Here is a 19,468-nt window from a genome sequence, read left to right on the forward strand (position 1 = left end):
TCCACCCCTGCTGTTGTAACAGTATCCGAGATAGTGCTACTCCGACCTCCAACTGTTCCCTGGACTTTGCCCTTATCAGGAGATCGTCCAAGTAAGGGATAATTAAGACGCCTTTTCTTCGAAGAAGAACCATCATTTCGGCCATTACCTTGGTAAAGACCCGGGGTGCCGTGGACAATCCAAACGGCAGCGTCTGAAACTGATAGTGACAGTTCTGTACCACGAACCTGAGGTACCCTTAGTGATAAGGGCAAATTTGGGACATGGAGGTAAGCATCCCTGATGTCTCGGGACACCATATAGTCCCATTCTTCCCGGTTCGTTATCACTGCTCTGAGTGACTCCATCTTGATTTGAACCTTTGTAAGTGTTCAAATTTTTTTAGATTTAGAATAGGTCTCACCTAGCCTTCTGGCTTCAGTACCACAATATAGTGTGGAATAATACCCCTTTTCTTGTTGTAGGAGGGGTAATTTAATTATCACCTGCTGGGAATACAGCTCGTGAATTGTTGCCCATACTGCCTCCTTGTCGGAGGGAGACCTTGGTAAAGCAGACTTCAGGAGCCTGCGCAGGGGAAACGTCTCGACATTCCAATCTGTACCCCTGGGATACTACTTGTAGGATCCAGGGGTCCTGTACGGTCTCAGCGTCATGCTGAGAGCTTGTCAGAAGCGGTGGAACGCTTCTGTTCCTGGGAATGGGCTGCCTGCTGCAGTCTTCTTCCCTTTCCTCTATCCCTGGGCAGATATGACTCTTATAGGGACGAAAGGACTGAAGCTGAAAAGACGGTGTCTTTTTCTGCAGAGATGTGACTTAGGGTAAAAAACGGTGGATTTTCCAGCAGTTGCCGTGGCCACCAGGTCCGATGGACCGACCCCAAATACCTCCTCTTCCTTTATACAGCAATACACCTTTGTGCCGTTTGGAATCTGCATCACCTGACCACTGTCGTGTCCATAAACATCTTCTGGCAGATATGGACATCGCACTTACTCTTGATGCCAGAGTGCAAATATCCCTCTGTGCATCTCGCATATATAGAAATGCATCCTTTAAATGCTCTATAGTCAATAAAATACTGTCCCTGTCAAGGGTATCAATATTTTTAGTCAGGGAATCCGACCAAGCCACCCCAGCTCTGCACATCCAGGCTGAGGCGATCGCTGGTCGCAGTATAACACCAGTATGTGTGTATATACTTTTTGATATTTTCCAGCCTCCTGTCAGCTGGCTCCTTGAGGACGGCCCTATCTATAGACGGTACCGCCACTTGTTCTGATAAGCGTGTGAGCGCCTTATCCACCCTAAGGGGTGTTTCCCAACTAGCCCTAACTTCTGGCGGGAAAGGGTATACCGCCCATATTTTCTATCGGGGGGAACCCACGCATCATCACACACTTCATTTAATTTATCTGATTCAGGAAAAACTACGGTAGTTTTTTCACATCCCACATAATACCCTCTTTTGTGGTACTTGTAGTATCAGAAATATGTAACACCTCCTTCATTGCCCTTAACGTGTGGCCCTAATAAGGAATACGTTTGTTTATTCACCGTCGACACTGGATTCAGTGTCCCTGTCTGTGTCGACCGACTAAAGTAAACGGGCGTTTTAAAACCCCTGACGGTGTTTTTGAGACGTCTGGACCGGTACTAATTGTTTGTCGGCCGTCTCATGTCGTCAACCGACCTTGCCGCGTGTTGACATTATCACGTAATTCCCTAAATAAGCCATCCATTCCGGTGTCGACTCCCTAGAGAGTGACATCACCATTACAGGCAATTGCTCCGCCTCCTCACCAACATCGTCCTCATACATGTCGACACACACGTACCGACACATAGCACACACACAGGGAATGCTCTGATAGAGGACAGGACCTACTAGCCCTTTGGAGAGACAGAGGGAGAGTTTGCCAGCACACACCAAAATCGCTATAATTATATAGGGACAACCTTATATAAGTGTTTTCCCTTATAGCATCTTTTTTATATATTTCTAACGCCAAATTAGTGCCCCCCCTCTCTGTTTTAACCCTGTTTCTGTAGTGCAGTGCAGGGGAGAGCCTGGGAGCCTTCCCTCCAGCCTTTCTGTGAGGGAAAATGGCGCTGTGTGCTGAGGAGATAGGCCCCGCCCCTTTTTCGGCGGCCTCGTCTCCCGCTCTTAACGGATTCTGGCAGGGGTTAAATATCTCCATATAGCCCCCGGAGGCTATATGTGAGGTATTTTTAGCCAAAAATAGGTTTTCATTGCCTCCCAGGGCGCCCCCCTTCCAGCGCCCTGCACCCTCAGTGACTGCCGTGTGAAGTGTGCTGAGAGGAAATGGCGCACAGCTGCAGTGCTGTGCGCTACCTTAAGAAGACTGAGGAGTCTTCATGCCGCCGATTCTGGACCTTCTTGTTTCAGCATCTGCAAGGGGGCCGGCGGCGAGGCTCCGGTGACCATCCAGGCTGTACCTGTGATCGTCCCTCTGGAGCTAGTGTCCAGTAGCCAAGAAGCCAATCCATCCTGCACGCAGGTGAGTTCACTTCTTCTCCCCTAAGTCCCTCGTTGCAGTGATCCTGTTGCCAGCAGGACTCACTGTAAAATAAAAAACCTAAGCTAAACTTTTCTAAGCAGCTCTTTAGGAGAGCCACCTAGATTGCACCCTTCTCGGCCGGGCACAAAAATCTAACTGAGGCTTGGAGGAGGGTCATAGGGGGAGGAGCCAGTGCACACCACCTGATCCTAAAGCTTTACTTTTTGTGCCCTGTCTCCTGCGGAGCCGCTATTCCCCATGGTCCTTTCAGGAACCCCAGCATTCACTAGGACGATAGAGAAACATTAGTAAACATTTTTGAAGTGCAGTAAAAGCACATTAAGGGCACTATCATATTAGCAGCTGTACTTTTCAGCAAACAGTAAATGCCAGGGGCCATCCTATTCTTCCTGATGCCAGCATCGTTTCCTCCTGATGGCAGCACTTAACAGGGTTATGCTTTGGGTGCTTCAAACACCTGAAGCATAATCTGCGATAATGAGCTGCAACACCACATGATCAGGGACATATTCCCAATCCCATGTGTTTTCGCACGATCGCGGGTCCAATTTCGGTCAAACAGAGCCTCTAATTAGATACCACAATAATTACTATAAATCACACTGCAATAGCCATCCATTTTGATAGGCCGAAGCAGCACCAGGGCTAATAGGATAGCGTCCTACGTGTCTGAAGTATATTGAATTAGTGTGCTGTTCATAGTGTTACTAGATGGTATGTTATGCAACCACTTACCCTGCAGATTACCGTTCAGGGTTTGCATGGGAGCCAGAAATATCTTCAATTTAGAGGATACTGTATATGACAGGCATGTCCAAACTGCGGCCCTCCAGCTGTTGTGAAACTACACATCCCAGCATTCTGACAGCAAAACTGTCAGGGAATGCTGGGTTATGTAGTTTTACAGCCGGAGGGCCGCAGTTAGGACATCCTGGTATATGGTAAACAGATGTGCATACCTGCATATCACACTAGCAAATTACAGGTAATTTGTCAGACCACTTAATTTACAAGGGCCTAGACTACTGGCATTTCAGAACTAGCACTCTAACTGCCCCTCACTATTGTGTATGTTCAAAATTAGAAAGTTATGCAAAAGCATGAACTACTACATCCAGACATCTAAACACTTTACATTGGTTTTATGCAAGTTGCTTAATTTCTGGTTGACTGGGATTGCATACTAAAATTGTTCAGATGGAAGTATAAAATCTAAATTATTCCCACATTTGGTTACAAAGTTACTGTGTAAAAAGTTTCCTTGTTTAGTATTTAAACCAAATCTTGGCATTTATAGATACTGTACTCCTGGTCAAGCATCTAGTAAGCCATATCATTCCAAAACGTCACCCTTAATGAACCATGGATAAATGAATACAACCAAAATATAGGTGGATTATTCCCCTATCGAGAAAACCCCTCTGGAGCCATTCTAATTTATCGTGGGGGTTGAGAATTAAAGAAGAAATGTATCCAGGGCTGCCCATATATCAGCTATTTACGGTAGTGCTGACAGTGCAAAGAAATAAATTCCTACCTCCCCACAGCCCATTAGTTTACATTTACAACCTAATCATTATGTTTAAAATAAGACAAACGTTTTGGAATGCAAGAACTTTATTGAAACAAAGCGCAACAAATGCATGGGTGTTTAGAACATTGTAGCACTTGACGATTGTCACGGATTAGATACCACCCCTCAAACGCAAGACCAGGTGCAGAGTGGATTCCTTCTGAATGTTATAGTCTGACAAAGTGCGGCCATCTTCAAGCTGCTTGCCAGCAAAGATTAATCTTTGTTGATCTGGAGGAATACCTTCCTTATCCTGGATTTTGGCCTTCACGTTTTCAATGGTGTCACTTGGCTCCACTTCCAAAGTAATAGTCTTGCCAGTGAGGGTCTTCACAAAGATCTGCATGCCACCTCTCAGACGCAGGACAAGATGTAAAGTGGATTCTTTCTGAATATTATAGTCAGACAAGGTGCGGCCATCTTCAAGCTGTTTGCCAGCAAAAATCAACCTCTGTTGGTCTGGAGGAATGCCCTCCTTGTCCTGGATTTTGGCCTTTACATTCTCAATTGTGTCACTTGGCTCAACTTCCAGGGTAATGGTCTTACCAGTGAGGGTTTTCACAAATATTTGCATGCCACCTCTGAGGCGGAGAACCAAGTGCAAGGTGGATTCTTTCTGAATGTTGTAGTCAGACAGGGTGCGGCCATCTTCAAGCTGTTTGCCAGCAAATATCAATCTCTGCTGGTCTGGGGGAATGCCTTCTTTATCTTGAATTTTAGCTTTCACGTTCTCAATAGTATCACTTGGTTCAACTTCCAGAGTAATTGTTTTACCGGTCAAGGTTTTCACAAAAATTTGCATGCCACCTCTCAGGCGGAGAACCAAGTGCAAGGTGGATTCTTTCTGAATGTTGTAGTCTGAGAGAGTGCGGCCATCTTCAAGCTGTTTGCCAGCAAATATCAACCTCTGTTGGTCTGGGGGAATGCCTTCTTTATCTTGAATTTTAGCTTTCACATTCTCAATAGTATCACTTGGTTCAACTTCCAGGGTAATTGTCTTGCCAGTGAGGGTTTTCACGAAAATTTGCATACCTCCTCTTAGGCGGAGAACCAAGTGCAAGGTGGATTCTTTCTGAATGTTGTAGTCTGAGAGAGTGCGGCCATCTTCAAGCTGTTTGCCAGCAAATATCAACCTCTGTTGGTCTGGAGGAATGCCCTCCTTGTCCTGGATTTTGGCCTTTACATTCTCAATTGTGTCACTTGGCTCAACTTCCAGGGTAATGGTCTTGCCAGTGAGGGTTTTCACAAATATTTGCATGCCACCTCTCAGGCGGAGAACCAGGTGCAAGGTGGATTCTTTCTGAATGTTGTAGTCAGACAGGGTGCGGCCATCTTCAAGCTGTTTGCCAGCAAATATCAATCTCTGCTGGTCTGGGGGAATGCCTTCTTTATCTTGAATTTTAGCTTTCACGTTCTCAATAGTATCACTTGGTTCAACTTCCAGAGTAATTGTTTTACCGGTCAAGGTTTTCACAAAAATTTGCATGCCACCTCTCAGGCGGAGAACCAAGTGCAAGGTGGATTCTTTCTGAATGTTGTAGTCTGAGAGAGTGCGGCCATCTTCAAGCTGTTTGCCAGCAAATATCAACCTCTGTTGGTCTGGAGGAATGCCCTCCTTGTCCTGGATTTTGGCCTTTACATTCTCAATTGTGTCACTTGGCTCAACTTCCAGGGTAATGGTCTTGCCAGTGAGGGTTTTCACAAATATTTGCATGCCACCTCTCAGGCGGAGAACCAGGTGCAAGGTGGATTCTTTCTGAATGTTGTAGTCAGACAGGGTGCGGCCATCTTCAAGCTGTTTGCCAGCAAATATCAATCTCTGCTGGTCTGGGGGAATGCCTTCTTTATCTTGAATTTTAGCTTTCACGTTCTCAATAGTATCACTTGGTTCAACTTCTAGAGTAATTGTTTTACCGGTCAAGGTTTTCACAAAAATTTGCATGCCACCTCTCAGGCGGAGAACCAAGTGCAAGGTGGATTCTTTCTGAATGTTGTAGTCTGAGAGAGTGCGGCCATCTTCAAGCTGTTTGCCAGCAAATATCAACCTCTGTTGGTCTGGAGGAATGCCCTCCTTGTCCTGGATTTTGGCCTTTACATTCTCAATTGTGTCACTTGGCTCAACTTCCAGGGTAATGGTCTTGCCAGTGAGGGTTTTCACAAATATTTGCATGCCACCTCTCAGGCGGAGAACCAAGTGCAAGGTGGATTCTTTCTGAATGTTGTAGTCAGACAGGGTGCGGCCATCTTCAAGCTGTTTGCCAGCAAATATCAATCTCTGTTGGTCTGGAGGAATGCCCTCCTTGTCCTGGATTTTAGCTTTGACATTCTCAATTGTGTCACTTGGTTCAACTTCTAATGTAATAGTCTTCCCAGTAAGCGTTTTCACAAAGATCTGCATGTTCTAAAAGAAAATAAAAAAATATATACATTTTAAATTTGTGAAACTGATAAGGGAAAGGGTTTACAGATGTTCTGTAATGAAGACATTTTTTTACCAATGTTGTGCTAACTAAATCCCTACATCAACGTTTCCCAACTCCAATCCTCAAGAAACTCCAAAAGTGCACAAGTTCATATTTTCACATAGAATCACAAGTGAAATAATTAGCGTAATCTGCGGATCTTTTAAAATGTGCCAGCCAGTAATGTATAAATCTGTGCTGAAGCATGAATTAAGGATATATGCAGTTAAGGTGTCCCGAGGACTGCAGTTGGAAAACACTGCCCAACCCATTGACAATTTGTTAACCAATACTCTACGGTGGCAAAGAGTGATACGGCCGATAGGGTTGTTCAGCTTTGGCATGATACAGCAGCTCGGGCCAAGATCGCTTCAGTGTGTACCCAGCATAACTTTTCCTAGGGGCTATTCATAAACTGCAGGCAGATCTCAGGATGCCATAAACAACACACAGCAGTGCACGATAGTATGTACACACTGGATGAGGACGATTTGTTCAAATTCGTCTCAAAATGCCACTGTCCAAAACATCTAGTGTATACCCAGCTTAACCCATTTTGGCTTGGGTGGGTAGTTTTCTACCAAGCACTTCAATATTTTATTATAAAAAAAAAAAAAGAGATTCTACCAGATTAGCCAACCCCACACACAAATCTTGAAAAATAGGTAGAAAGCTACCCACCCGGTCCAAAATGGGTTAAAGCAGTGGTTAGGGCTCCCAACCCACAGACATTTCTTCTTGCACCTCAAGAGGCTGCAAGAAGAAATGTCAGAAATGTCTTCTCCACAGCCAACAGAAGTCTAAACAGAGCAACTATTTAATTGCTGTTTTGCACCCCCTAGTGCCTTGATGGCTAACCTTGACACTCCAGCTGTTATTGAACTTCACATCCCAGCATGCCCTGCATCAGTTTTAGCATGGCCAAATAACAAAATTGTAGCAGGGCATGCTGGGATATGTAGTTCAACAGCTGGAGTGTCAAGGTTAGCCATCACTGCCCTAGTAGTATCTACATGAGAAAACTATTTACTCACCCCTTTAGATGGTAATCGTTTTTTGTTTTGTTTTTTTAACAGCAATTCAATTCAGTTATAATTTGGCAAAACATAAGCAGCCAGAGTAGACCAATTCAATCGCTTGCCAAATGCTATTATTAAAATAATAAGGTTTGCGTTTCAAAAGTAGTGATCAATAACACTCGTCACAGGGAACAGATCTAAAGATCACACTAATTGTTCAGAAAATTATCCAGCTAGGACCAACATGTTAAGGCCTGTACACACTAGGCTATTTGGTAAGCGATATAGCTTCTTTTTACCCTCCTGAGCGATATAGTTTACAATATAACCCAGTGTGTATGCTGCCAACGACGGCCGATGTGCACTTCTGGGGGTCGTTAACGACCCCGTCGTCTGTACATGCAACTCAATCATATAGTCTGATGCTGCATGTTCGGGCAGGCCACGACGTCACCGTGCGATATAACTGTATGCACACTGTTGGCAGCCCAGCCTGGGATGGCCAACATTAGGCGATATCGCTCCTAGAATGAATAGCCTAATGTGTACGGACATTTACAGCATAAATACCAAGTCTAAACATTTTGGACATGGCAACAGTCTGTGGGGAAATCTGCAGCCAAACTCACTCCCCCCTCATAGCCTGATCTCCCCCAAGGTCAACTTTTTTGTATGCAGCTGATCTACCTCAAGTGCATCATATAACTAAACTTATGCTGGGTACACATTGGACATATCAGACGTTCTGTTGAACAACCAATATATCGCTGGCCGGTCAGCCATTGGGGTCAATTCTATTCGGCAACTAAAGAATAGCGCCGGGAATTAGCTCCCGACGCTATTCAATTCAGCTAAAGTTAAGTCGGCGATGTCCCGTTCTCGCCGACTTAACAGGTAGTTTTGTCGGGAGAACGGGCATTCTCCGACTTAACTACCCGGCGCGAGGCTGATTCCCGACAGAATCAGCCTTGCGCCGGCCGCGAGGCAGCACTTTTGTCGGGTTTCTTCTCTCATCCCCCGGGGATGAGAGAAGAATTCCCGACAATTGCGGGCAACTAGTAGCAGAATTGAATAGCGTCGGAAGCAAATTCCCGGCACTATTCTTTAGTTGCCGAATAGAATTGACCCCATTGTGTGCCAAACGTCGGGGTCGATTCAATTCGGCAACTTATGAATAGCGCCGGGAATTAGCTCCCGACGCTATTCAATTCAGCGGCTATTTACCCCGCTATTCATAAGTTGCCGAATTGAATCGACCCCGTTATGTCTGAACGTCGGGCCTGCAGCACACACTATCAATATATCTACAGATATATCAGTGCATCATTGCGTGTGTGAACGGGCGGTTAGCCGACAGCAACTGATGACTGAACTGGACAGGCGTGTGTAATTGTCCACCCAGTTCATGACATCAGTCACGACAGATAGGGCAGTGCGACTGTACAACACACTGCCTGATCTGGCTATAGATATATCTGCAGATCCACTGATCTTGATTTATCTACCAGCTTTACACACAGCTAATTGAGTTTACCCCGGTGACTCAGTATTCAGACTTGTGAAAGTTTAAAATTGTTGCGTTATTAAATATTGATGTTCATGCAAACTACACATTAATCTTGCTGGGCACACACTGGCAGATATATTGTCCTATGAACCGATTGGCCAACATATATTTTTCTTATCTGCAGGTATGCACAAGCAATATGTCTGAAGGACATCTTTTACAGATCTATTACATTTGCTGTATAGCACAGCAGATGGCCAATATATCTGCAGATATATTGGTGCATCTTTGTGTATGAACAACCAGTGGCAGATATATCAGCAGACCGATTGAATTTCGGATACATCTGCCATTGCGTACCCAGCTTAAAGCCCCATACTCATTGGGCGACCTCCCCTAATTATATTGTTCAGTTACGTCGTCCACCCACTCCTCAAACGTGCAGCTCAAAGATAGTTAAAGCTGAGCTGCAAGTTCTGCAAATAATGCCTGAACTAAAACGACCTGCAGGTGTGCGCATCATTAAGGCATGCACACTAGACAAGGCCAACCTGTGGCTGTCCAGCTGTTATGGAACTACAAGTCCCAATATGCCCTGCCAGTTTTAGCATTCTCTAACAAAACTCAGGCAAGGCATGTCGGGATGTGTTTTACAACAGCTGGAGAGCCACAAAATGGCCAGGCCTGAACTAGACGATATATATAGATCTTTAAAAAAAAGAAAAAGATTTTCTAGCGTACTGCCCAGTGTGTACGGGGCTTTAGTATAAAACAAGATCAGCTATATGGCATGGGAACTAGATTTTGGCCTGCATATGTAGCAAAATGTTAACTGCCCTCTTAATAGTCATTTTGGGACAATGAACACTGCATTTATCAGACAAAACCCTCCACAAAAGTGCTATTAGCTTTCAGTATCAGAGCCTAATGTGGCTGCAGCAGCAAAAACGAGATATCGCAGTGATAAGTGCAAGGTGATAATGCACCAGCCAGTCAGCTCCTGTCATTTTTCTAATCCGGAATGATTGGCATTATCACCTTACACTTATCACTGCGTTATCACTTCTCAAGGCTTTATACATCTGCCTCAATGTGTTAACAAGTACACAGTTGACTTTTACAGGGGACAATCTTTAATTTGTGGCTTAAGGGGGGTACTCACGGAGCAATCGCTGCTTAAAATCTAAGCAATCTGACTAGATTGCTTAGATTTTAAGCAGTGATCTCTCCATGTGTACCCCTCTCAGCGTTAGCGATGCGCAACCCTGCGCATCGCTATCGTTGCTAGATTGGCCTGCAGGCAGGCCAATCTAGCAGGTCGCTCACTTCACCCGCTGGGTGAAATGAGCGGCCCCCCGTATCGCCAAACACACATCACACTGTGCTGAGCCGTTCGCTCAGCACACATCTCTCCCCACATCTGCCAGTGAGTACTGGCCTTTAGTTGAGAATTTTAACCCTCGATAACATTTAGTCAGTATTTATTAACCATAAAATGGGAACACGTTTACACAACACATTCAACAGCTTCCAAACAGCTTGGGTTCAGTATTGTGGGGTGTGGATCGTTGGGTCAACACTGTCATTAGTATGACCTGGTAAAAGGTTGACACGAGTTTCTTTTTGGTGTCTTTCTTCGCAAAGTGACCGGGAACCCCAATTAGTGCAGTGTTTGCTTGCCATCCTTCGGGACTATTCCAAGTTGTTGTCCACTTGGATCGTGAATTATGAAAAAGCGCAAAAACTTTAAAGTGAAAAACACGTTGACCTAATACACGTTGACCTAATACACGTCAACCAATTGTGGTCAATACTATTGACCAAAGTGTTGTCAACCTAATGGCTGGATATGGTATTACGCAATTGATACACAGACTGATATTTAATGTAACATATCAAGAAGATGCATTAGCAAGTTGTTTCTGGTTCGGTTATTTATCGATCAATATTTTTCAGGCAAGTGGGGGAATAAAATAAAAACGAATGGCAGTTTAAAGGGTGCATTTACTAAACGGCTTTTCAAAAACTGTTTTTCGAAAATTAGATTGCGACTGCCACATTTAAAAAGGCACAATAAGTGCCACTTAAAACCTAAAGTGGCAAAAATCGAGGGTTTTCAAAATACATTACTGAGTAAAGAAACTGTAGTCCTTACATACGTGAAAACAAATACAAAAACTACATATGTATTATACATCCGATAGGACAGGGTACAGCCACTACAAATAAAACACCAGTATACACAGGCGTACAGCACAATACAGGAGCAACCGCTGAATCTGGGGACCGCCTTCCCTACAATAGCCAAAGCCTCCACCCACCATTAACCTCCCTCCATGTGACGTGAATAATGGCGGGCACACGTACGCCCCTAACAGCCACCACCCTTCCACACGGAAAATTTCCAACCAGTTCTCAAAAATAAAAATATTGTTACAACGATAAAAGATATAAAAATAAAAAAAAAATCCGTCTAAATAATACGAAATTAGACTAGAACATAAATCGACAACGAATAAGCCGCGGGGACAGGTAGCGCTGGCGGCGAGGCAGCCGTATCACGCAGCTAGCCGGTCCCAATCACACTACAGACACATCACACAGAAGAACGGGTGGCGGATTTATTACTTACAACTTCGTTCCTGGCTCCACCAACAAAACAACGACTGCTCCGTACTCTGTGCCTAAGATAAACTGCGTCACACTCTCGCGGGCACCTAATTTATAGCTTCTTGCTGTATCCATCCGCAGAAACCACAAGCCGGTACTATTTTGCATCTTACACGATGACGACCCTAAAATCACATACATCCCCCTCGCATGTTGTACGCGAGGTTCCCACGACAATATACTGTAGTGCTGTTTTTTACTGTACAATTAATGAATGCTCTCCATGTAATGAAAAGAATCGGTAATAGCTAGGGGGAGGGGGGGTGGTCGTCGGCGCAAGAACACAGTATGTTACAGTTATGTAAAGAGCTGGAGGGACGTGCTGCCGGCACTTGATTCTGCCTAGATCCCGCGAGGCACTGGTAGAAAACGCTGGAATGAATCTGCGTTTTGTTGGTGGCACAGGTGCGTCCGCTTAGTCATGAAAGCAAATATAACCCGAGGGTGGAATGCGTATTGTTCATTCGAAACTGTAATGAAAACACGAGGGAACTAATCAATACGCGTATCATAGGGGTCTATTTAATAAGCGGAAAAAGGACATGTCTCCTCCATTTGTGCTGGAGAAAGTTTAAAATATAATTTCTCTATCGTCCTAGTGGATGCTGGGGTTCCTGAAAGGACCATGGGGAATAGCGGCTCCGCAGGAGACAGGGCACAAAAAAGTAAAGCTTTAGGATCAGGTGGTGTGCACTGGCTCCTCCCCCTATGACCCTCCTCCAAGCCAGTTAGATTTTTGTGCCCGGCCGAGAAGGGTGCAATCTAGGTGGCTCTCCTAAAGAGCTGCTTAGGAAAGTTTAGCTTAGGTTTTTTATTTTACAGTGAGTCCTGCTGGCAACAGGATCACTGCAACGAGGGACTTAGGGGAGAAGAAGTGAACTCACCTGCGTGCAGGATGGATTGGCTTCTTGGCTACTGGACATCAGCTCCAGAGGGACGATCACAGGTACAGCCTGGATGGTCACCGGAGCCTTGCCGCCGGCCCCCTTGCAGATGCTGAAGTAAGAAGAGGTCCAGAATCGGCGGCAGAAGACTCCTCAGTCTTCTAAAGGTAGCGCACAGCACTGCAGCTGTGCGCCATTTTCCTCTCAGCACACTTCACACGGCAGTCACTGAGGGTGCAGGGCGCTGGGAGGGGGGCGCCCTGGGAGGCAAATGAATACCTATTTTGGCTAAAAATACCTCACATATAGCCTCCGGAGGCTATATGGAGATATTTAACCCCTGCCAGAATCCGTTAAGAGCGGGAGACGAGGCCGCCGAAAAAGGGGCGGGGCCTATCTCCTCAGCACACAGCGCCATTTTCCCTCACAGAAAGGCTGGAGGGAAGGCTCCCAGGCTCTCCCCTGCACTGCACTGCACTACAGAAACAGGGTTAAAACAGAGAGGGGGGGCACTAATTTGGCGATATGCTTATATATATATTAAGATGCTATAAGGGAAAACACTTATATAAGGTTGTCCCTATATAATTATAGCGTTTTTGGTGTGTGCTGGCAAACTCTCCCTCTGTCTCTCCAAAGGGCTAGTGGGTCCTGTCCTCTATCAGAGCATTCCCTGTGTGTGTGCTGTGTGTCGGTACGTGTGTGTCGACAGGTAGGAGGACGATGTTGGTGAGGAGGCGGAGCAATTGCCTGTAATGGTGATGTCACTCTCTAGGGAGTCGACACCGGAATGGATGGCTTATTTAGGAAATTACGTGATAATGTCAACACGCTGCAAGGTCGGTTGACGACATGAGACGGCCGACAAACACGGTCCAGACGTCTCAAAAACACCGTCAAGGGTTTTAAAACGCCCGTTTACTTTAGTCGGTCGACACAGACACAGACAGGGACACTGAATCCAGTGTCGACGGTGAATAAACAAACGTATTCCTTATTAGGGCCACACGTTAAAGGCAATGAAGGAGGTGTTACGTATTTCTGATACTACAAGTACCACAAAAGAGGGTATTATGTGGGATGTGAAAAAACTACCATAGTTTTTCCTGAATCAGATAAATTAAATAAAGTGTGTGATGATGCGTGGGTTCCCCCCGATAGAAAATTATGGGCGGTATACCCTTTCCCGCCAGAAGTTAGGGCGCGTTGGGAAACACCCCTTAAGGTGGATAAGGCGCTCACACGCTTATCAAAACAAGTGGCGGTACCGTCTATAGATAGGGCCGTCCTCAAGGACCAGCTGACAAGGCTGGAAAATATAATAAAAAGTATATACACACATACTGGTGTTATACTGCGGCCAGCGATCGCCTCAGCCTGGATGTGCAGAGCTAGGGTGGCTTGGTCGGATTCCCTGACTAAAAATATTGATACCCTTGACAGGGACAGTATTTTATTGACTATAGAGCATTTCTATATATGCGAGATGCACAGAGGGATATTTGCACTCTGGCATCATGAATAAACGCGATGTCCATAACTGCCAGAAGATGTTATGGACACGACAGTGGTCAGGTGATGCAGATTCCAAACGGCACAGTATGGCCGTATAAAGGAAGAGGACTTGTTTGGGGTCGGTCCATCGGACCTGGTGGTCACGGCAACTGCTGGAAAATCCACCGTTTTTTACCCTAAGTCACATCTCTGCAGAAAAAGACACCGTCTTTTCAGCCTCAGTCCTCTCGTCCCTATAAGATCATATCTGCCCAGGGATAGAGGAAAGGGAAGAAGACTGCAGCAGGCAGCCTATTCCCAGGAACAGAAGCGTTTCACCGCGTCTGACAAGTTCTCAGCATGGCGCTGAGACCGTACAGGACCCCTGGATCCTACAAGTAGTATCCCGGGGGTACAGATGGGAATGTCGAGACGTTTCCCCTTCGCAGGCTCCTGAAGTCTGCTTTACCAAGTCTCCCTCCGACAAGGAGGTAGTATGGGAAAAAATTCACAAGCTGTATTCCCAGCAGGTGACAATTAAATTACCCCTCCTACTACAGAAAAGGGGTATTATTCCACACTATATTGTGGTACTGAAGCCAGAAGGCTAGGTGAGACTTATTCTAAAAAATTTTTTTTGAACACTTACAAAGGTTCAAATTAAGATGAAGTCACTCAGAGCAGTGATAACGAACCAGGAAGAAGGGGACTATATAGTGTCCCGGGACATCAGGGATGCTTACCTCTATGTCCCAAATTTGCCCTTCTCACTAAGGGTACCTCAGGTTCGTGGTGCAGAACTGTCACTATCAGTTTCAGACGCTGCCGTTTGGATTGTCCACGGCACCCCGGGGTCTTTACCAAGGTAATGGCCGAATTGATGATTCTTCTTCGAAGAAAAGGCGTCTAAATTATCCCTTACTTGGACGATCTCCTGATAGGGGCATAGTCCAGGGAACAGTTGGAGGTCGGAGTAGCACTATCTCGGATACTGCTACAATCAGCACGGGTGGATTCTAAATATTCCAAAATCGCAGCTGATCCCGACGACACGTCTGCTGTGCCTAGGGATGATTCTGGACACAGTCCAGAAAAAGGTGTTTCTCCCGGAAGAGAAAGCCAGGGAGTTATCCGAGCAAGTCAGGAACCTCCTAAAAACAGTGCATCATTGCACAAGGGTCCTGGTAAAAATGGTGGCTTCCTACGAAGCAATTCCATTCGGCAGATTTCACGTAAGAACTTTTCAGTGGGATCTGCTGGACAAATGGTCCGGATCGCATCTTCAGATGCATCAGCGGATAACCCAATATCCAAGGACAAGGGTGTCTCTCCTGTGGTGGTTATAGAGTGCTCATCTTCTAGAGGGCCGCAGATTCGGCATTCAGGATTGGATGCTGGTAACCACGGAGCCCAGCCTGAGAGGCTGGGGAGCAGTCACACAAGGGAAAAATTTCCAGGGAGTGTGATCAAGTATGGAGACTTTTCTCCACATAAATATACTGGAGCTAAGGGTAAATTTATAATGCTCTAAGCTTAGCAAGACCTCTGCTTCAAGGTCAGCCGGTATTGATCCAGTGGGAAAAACCTCACGGCAGTCGCCCACGTAAACAGACAGGGCGACACAAGAAGCAGGAGGGCAATGGCAGAAACTGCAAGGACTTTTCGCTGGGCGGAAAATCATGTGATAACACTGTCAGCAGTTTTTCATCCCGGGAATGGAAACTGGGAAGCAGACTTCCTCAGCACGACCTCCACCCGGGAGAGTGGAAACTTCATTGAGAAGTTTTTTCCACATGATTGTAAACCGTTGGGAAATACCAAAGGTGGACATGATGGCGTCCCGTCTGAACAAAAAACGGGACAGGTATTGCGCCAGGTCAAGAGACCCTCAGGCAATAGATGTGGACGTTCTGGTAACACCGTGGGTGTACCAGTCGGTGTATGTGTTCCCTCCTCTGCTTCTCATACCTAAGGTGCTGAGAATTATAAGACGTAGAGGAGTAAGAACTATACTCATGGCTCCGGATTGGCCAAGGAGGACTTGGTACCCGGAACTTCAAGAGATGCTTACAGAGGTCTTATGGCCTCTGCCGCTAAGAAGGGACTTGCTTCAGCAAGTACCATGTCTGTTCCAAGACTTACCGCAGCTGCGTTTGTCGGCATGGAGATGGAAAGCCGGATCCTAAGGGAAAAAAGGCATTCCGGAAGAGGTCATTCCTACCCTGGTCAAAGCCAGAAAGGAGGTGACCGCACAACATTATCACCACGTGTGGCGAAAATATGTTGCGTGGTGTGAGGCCAGGAAGGCCCCACAAAGAAATTTCAACTCGGTCGTTTCCTGCATTTCCTGCAAACAGGAGTGTCTATGGGCCTCAAATTGGGGTCCATTAAGGTTCAAATTCGGCCCTGTAAATTTTCTTCCAGAAAGAATTGGCTTCAGTTCCTGAAGTCCAGAAGTTTGTCAAGGGAGTATTGCATATACAAAACCCTTTTTTGTGCCTCAAGTGGCACTGTGGGATCTCAACGTAGTTCTGGGATTCCTCAAATCACATTGGTTTAAAACCAGTCAAATATGTGGATTTGAAGCATCTCACATAAAAAGTGACCATGCTCTTGGCCCTGGCCTGGACCAGGCGAGTGTCAAATTGGTGGTTTTTTCTCAAAAAAGCCCATATCTGTTTGTCCATTCGGACAGGGCAGAGCTGCGGACTCGTCCCCAGTTCTCTCCCTAAGGTGGTGTCAGTGTTTCACCTGAACCAGCTTATTGTGGTGCCTTGCACCTACTAGGGACTTGGAGGACTCCAAGTTGCTAGAAGTTGTCAGGGCCCTGAAAATATGTTCCAGGACAGCTGGAGTCAGAAAATCTGACTCGCTGTTTATACTGTATGCACCCAACAAGTTGGGTGCGCCTGCTTCTAAGCAGTCGATTGCTCGTTGGATTTGTAACACAATTCAACTTGCACATTCTGAGGCAGGCCTGCCACAGTCTAAATCGGTTAAGGCCCATTCCACAAGGAAGGTGGGCTCATCTTGGGCGGCTGCCCGAGAGGTCTCGGCATTACAACTCTGCCGAGCAGCTACGTGGTCAGGGGAGAACACGTTTGTAAATTTCTACAAATTTGATATCCTGGCAAAAGAGGACCTGGAGTTCTCTCATTCGGTGCTGCAGAGTCATCCGCACTCTCCCGCCCGTTTGGGAGCTTTGGTATAATCCCCATGGTCCTTTCAGGAACCCCAGCATCCACTAGGACGATAGAGAAAATAAGAATTTACTTACCGATAATTCTATTTCTCGGAGTCCGTAGTGGATGCTGGGCGCCCATCCCAAGTGCGGATTATCTGCAATACTTGTACATAGTTACAAAAATCGGGTTATTATTGTTGTGAGCCATCTTTTCAGAGGCTCCGCTGTTATCATACTGTTAACTGGGTTTAGATCACAAGTTGTACGGTGTGATTGGTGTGGCTGGTATGAGTCTTACCCGGGATTCAAGATTCCTCCCTTATTGTGTACGCTCGTCCGGGCACAGTACCTAACTGGCTTGGAGGAGGGTCATAGGGGGAGGAGCCAGTGCACACCACCTGATCCTAAAGCTTTACTTTTTTGTGCCCTGTCTCCTGCGGAGCCGCTATTCCCCATGGTCCTTTCAGGAACCCCAGCATCCACTACGGACTCCGAGAAATAGAATTATCGGTAAGTAAATTCTTATTTTCTCTGACGTCCTAGTGGATGCTGGGAACTCCGTAAGGACCATGGGGAATAGCGGCTCCGCAGGAGACTGGGCACAAAAGTAAAGCTTTAGGACTACCTGGTGTGCACTGGCTCCTCCCCCTATGACCCTCCTCCAAGCCCCAGTTAGATTTTTGTGCCCGAACGAGAAGGGTGCACACTAGGGGCTCTCCTGAGCTGCTTAGTGAAAAGTTTAGTTTTAGGTTTTTTATTTTCAGTGAGACCTGCTGGCAACAGGCTCACTGCATCGAGGGACTAAGGGGAGAAGAAGCGAACTCACCTGCGTGCAGAGTGGATTGGGCTTCTTAGGCTACTGGACACCATTAGCTCCAGAGGGATCGAACACAGGCCCAGCCATGGAGTCCGGTCCCAGAGCCGCGCCGCCGGCCCCCTTACAGAGCCAGAAGCAAGAAGAGTTCCGGAAAATCGGCGGCAGAAGACATCCTGTCTTCACCAAGGTAGCGCACAGCACTGCAGCTGTGCGCCATTGCTCCTCAGCACACTTCGGTCACTGAGGGTGCAGGGCGCTAGGGGGGGGCGCCCTGAGCAGCTATAAAAACACCTTGGCTGGCGAAAATACATCACATATAGCCCCCAGGGCTATATGGATGAATTTTAACCCCTGCCAGATTACACTGAAAAACGGGAGAAAAGGCCGCCGAGAAGGGGGCGGAGCCTATCTCCTCAGCACACTGGCGCCATTTTCCCTCACAGCTCCGTTGGAGGGAAGCTCCCTGGCTCTCCCCTGCAGTCACTACACTACAGAAAGGGTTAAAAAAGAGAGGGGGGCACTAATTAGGCGCAGTATTAACAATACAGCAGCTATAAGGGGAAAAACACTTATATAAGGTTTTCTCTAACGTCCTAGTGGATGCTGGGGACTCCGTCAGGACCATGGGGAATAGCGGCTCCGCAGGAGACAGGGCACAAAAGCAAGCTTTTAGGATCACATGGTGTGTACTGGCTCCTCCCCCCATGACCCTCCTCCAAGCCTCAGTTAGGTTTTTGTGCCCGTCCGAGCAGGGTGCAATCTAGGTGACTCTCCTAAAGAGCTGCTTAGAAAAAGTTTTTAGGTTTATTATTTTCAGTGAGTCCTGCTGGCAACAGGCTCACTGCATCGAGGGACTTAGGGGAGAGATTTTCAACTCACCTGCGTGCAGGATGGATTGGAGTCTTAGGCTACTGGACATAGCTTCAGAGGGAGTCGGAACACAGGTCACCCTGGGGTTCGTCCCGGAGCCGCGCCGCCGATCCCCCTTACAGATGCTGAAGATCGAGGGTCCGGAAACAGGCGGCAGAAGGCTCTTCAGCCTTCATGAAGGTAGCGCACAGCACTGCAGCTGTGCGCCATTGTTGCTACACACTTCACACTGAACGGTCACGGAGGGTGCAGGGCGCTGCTGGGGGCGCCCTGGGCAGCAATATTTAATACCTTTGATGGCAAAGAATACATCACATATAGCCATTGAGGCTATATGTATGTATTTAACCCAGGCCAGATATCTCAAAACCCGGGAGAAAAGCCCGCCGGATAGGGGGCGGGGCTTATTCTCCTCAGCACACAGCGCCATTTTCCTGCTCAGCTC

The 19,468-nt window shown here is 46.6% G+C and overlaps 1 protein-coding gene across 1 annotated transcript in view; it reads right to left on the minus strand.

Moving 5' to 3' along the window:
- Positions 1-4,142: 4,142 nt before the first annotated feature.
- UBC (ubiquitin C) overlaps positions 4,143-19,468 on the minus strand; it is a 246,704-nt gene continuing 231,378 nt past the window's right edge. Inside the window, 2 exon segments of the mRNA XM_063964594.1 lie at positions 4,143-4,273; positions 4,276-6,517. Of these exon segments, the coding sequence (XP_063820664.1) occupies positions 4,161-4,273; positions 4,276-6,514 (2,352 nt within the window). The 5' untranslated portion in view covers positions 6,515-6,517 and the 3' untranslated portion in view covers positions 4,143-4,160.

The sequence above is a fragment of the Pseudophryne corroboree genome, chromosome 1 (assembly GCF_028390025.1).
Source record: "Pseudophryne corroboree isolate aPseCor3 chromosome 1, aPseCor3.hap2, whole genome shotgun sequence".
In the NCBI taxonomy this organism is placed as follows: Eukaryota; Metazoa; Chordata; class Amphibia; order Anura; family Myobatrachidae; genus Pseudophryne; species Pseudophryne corroboree.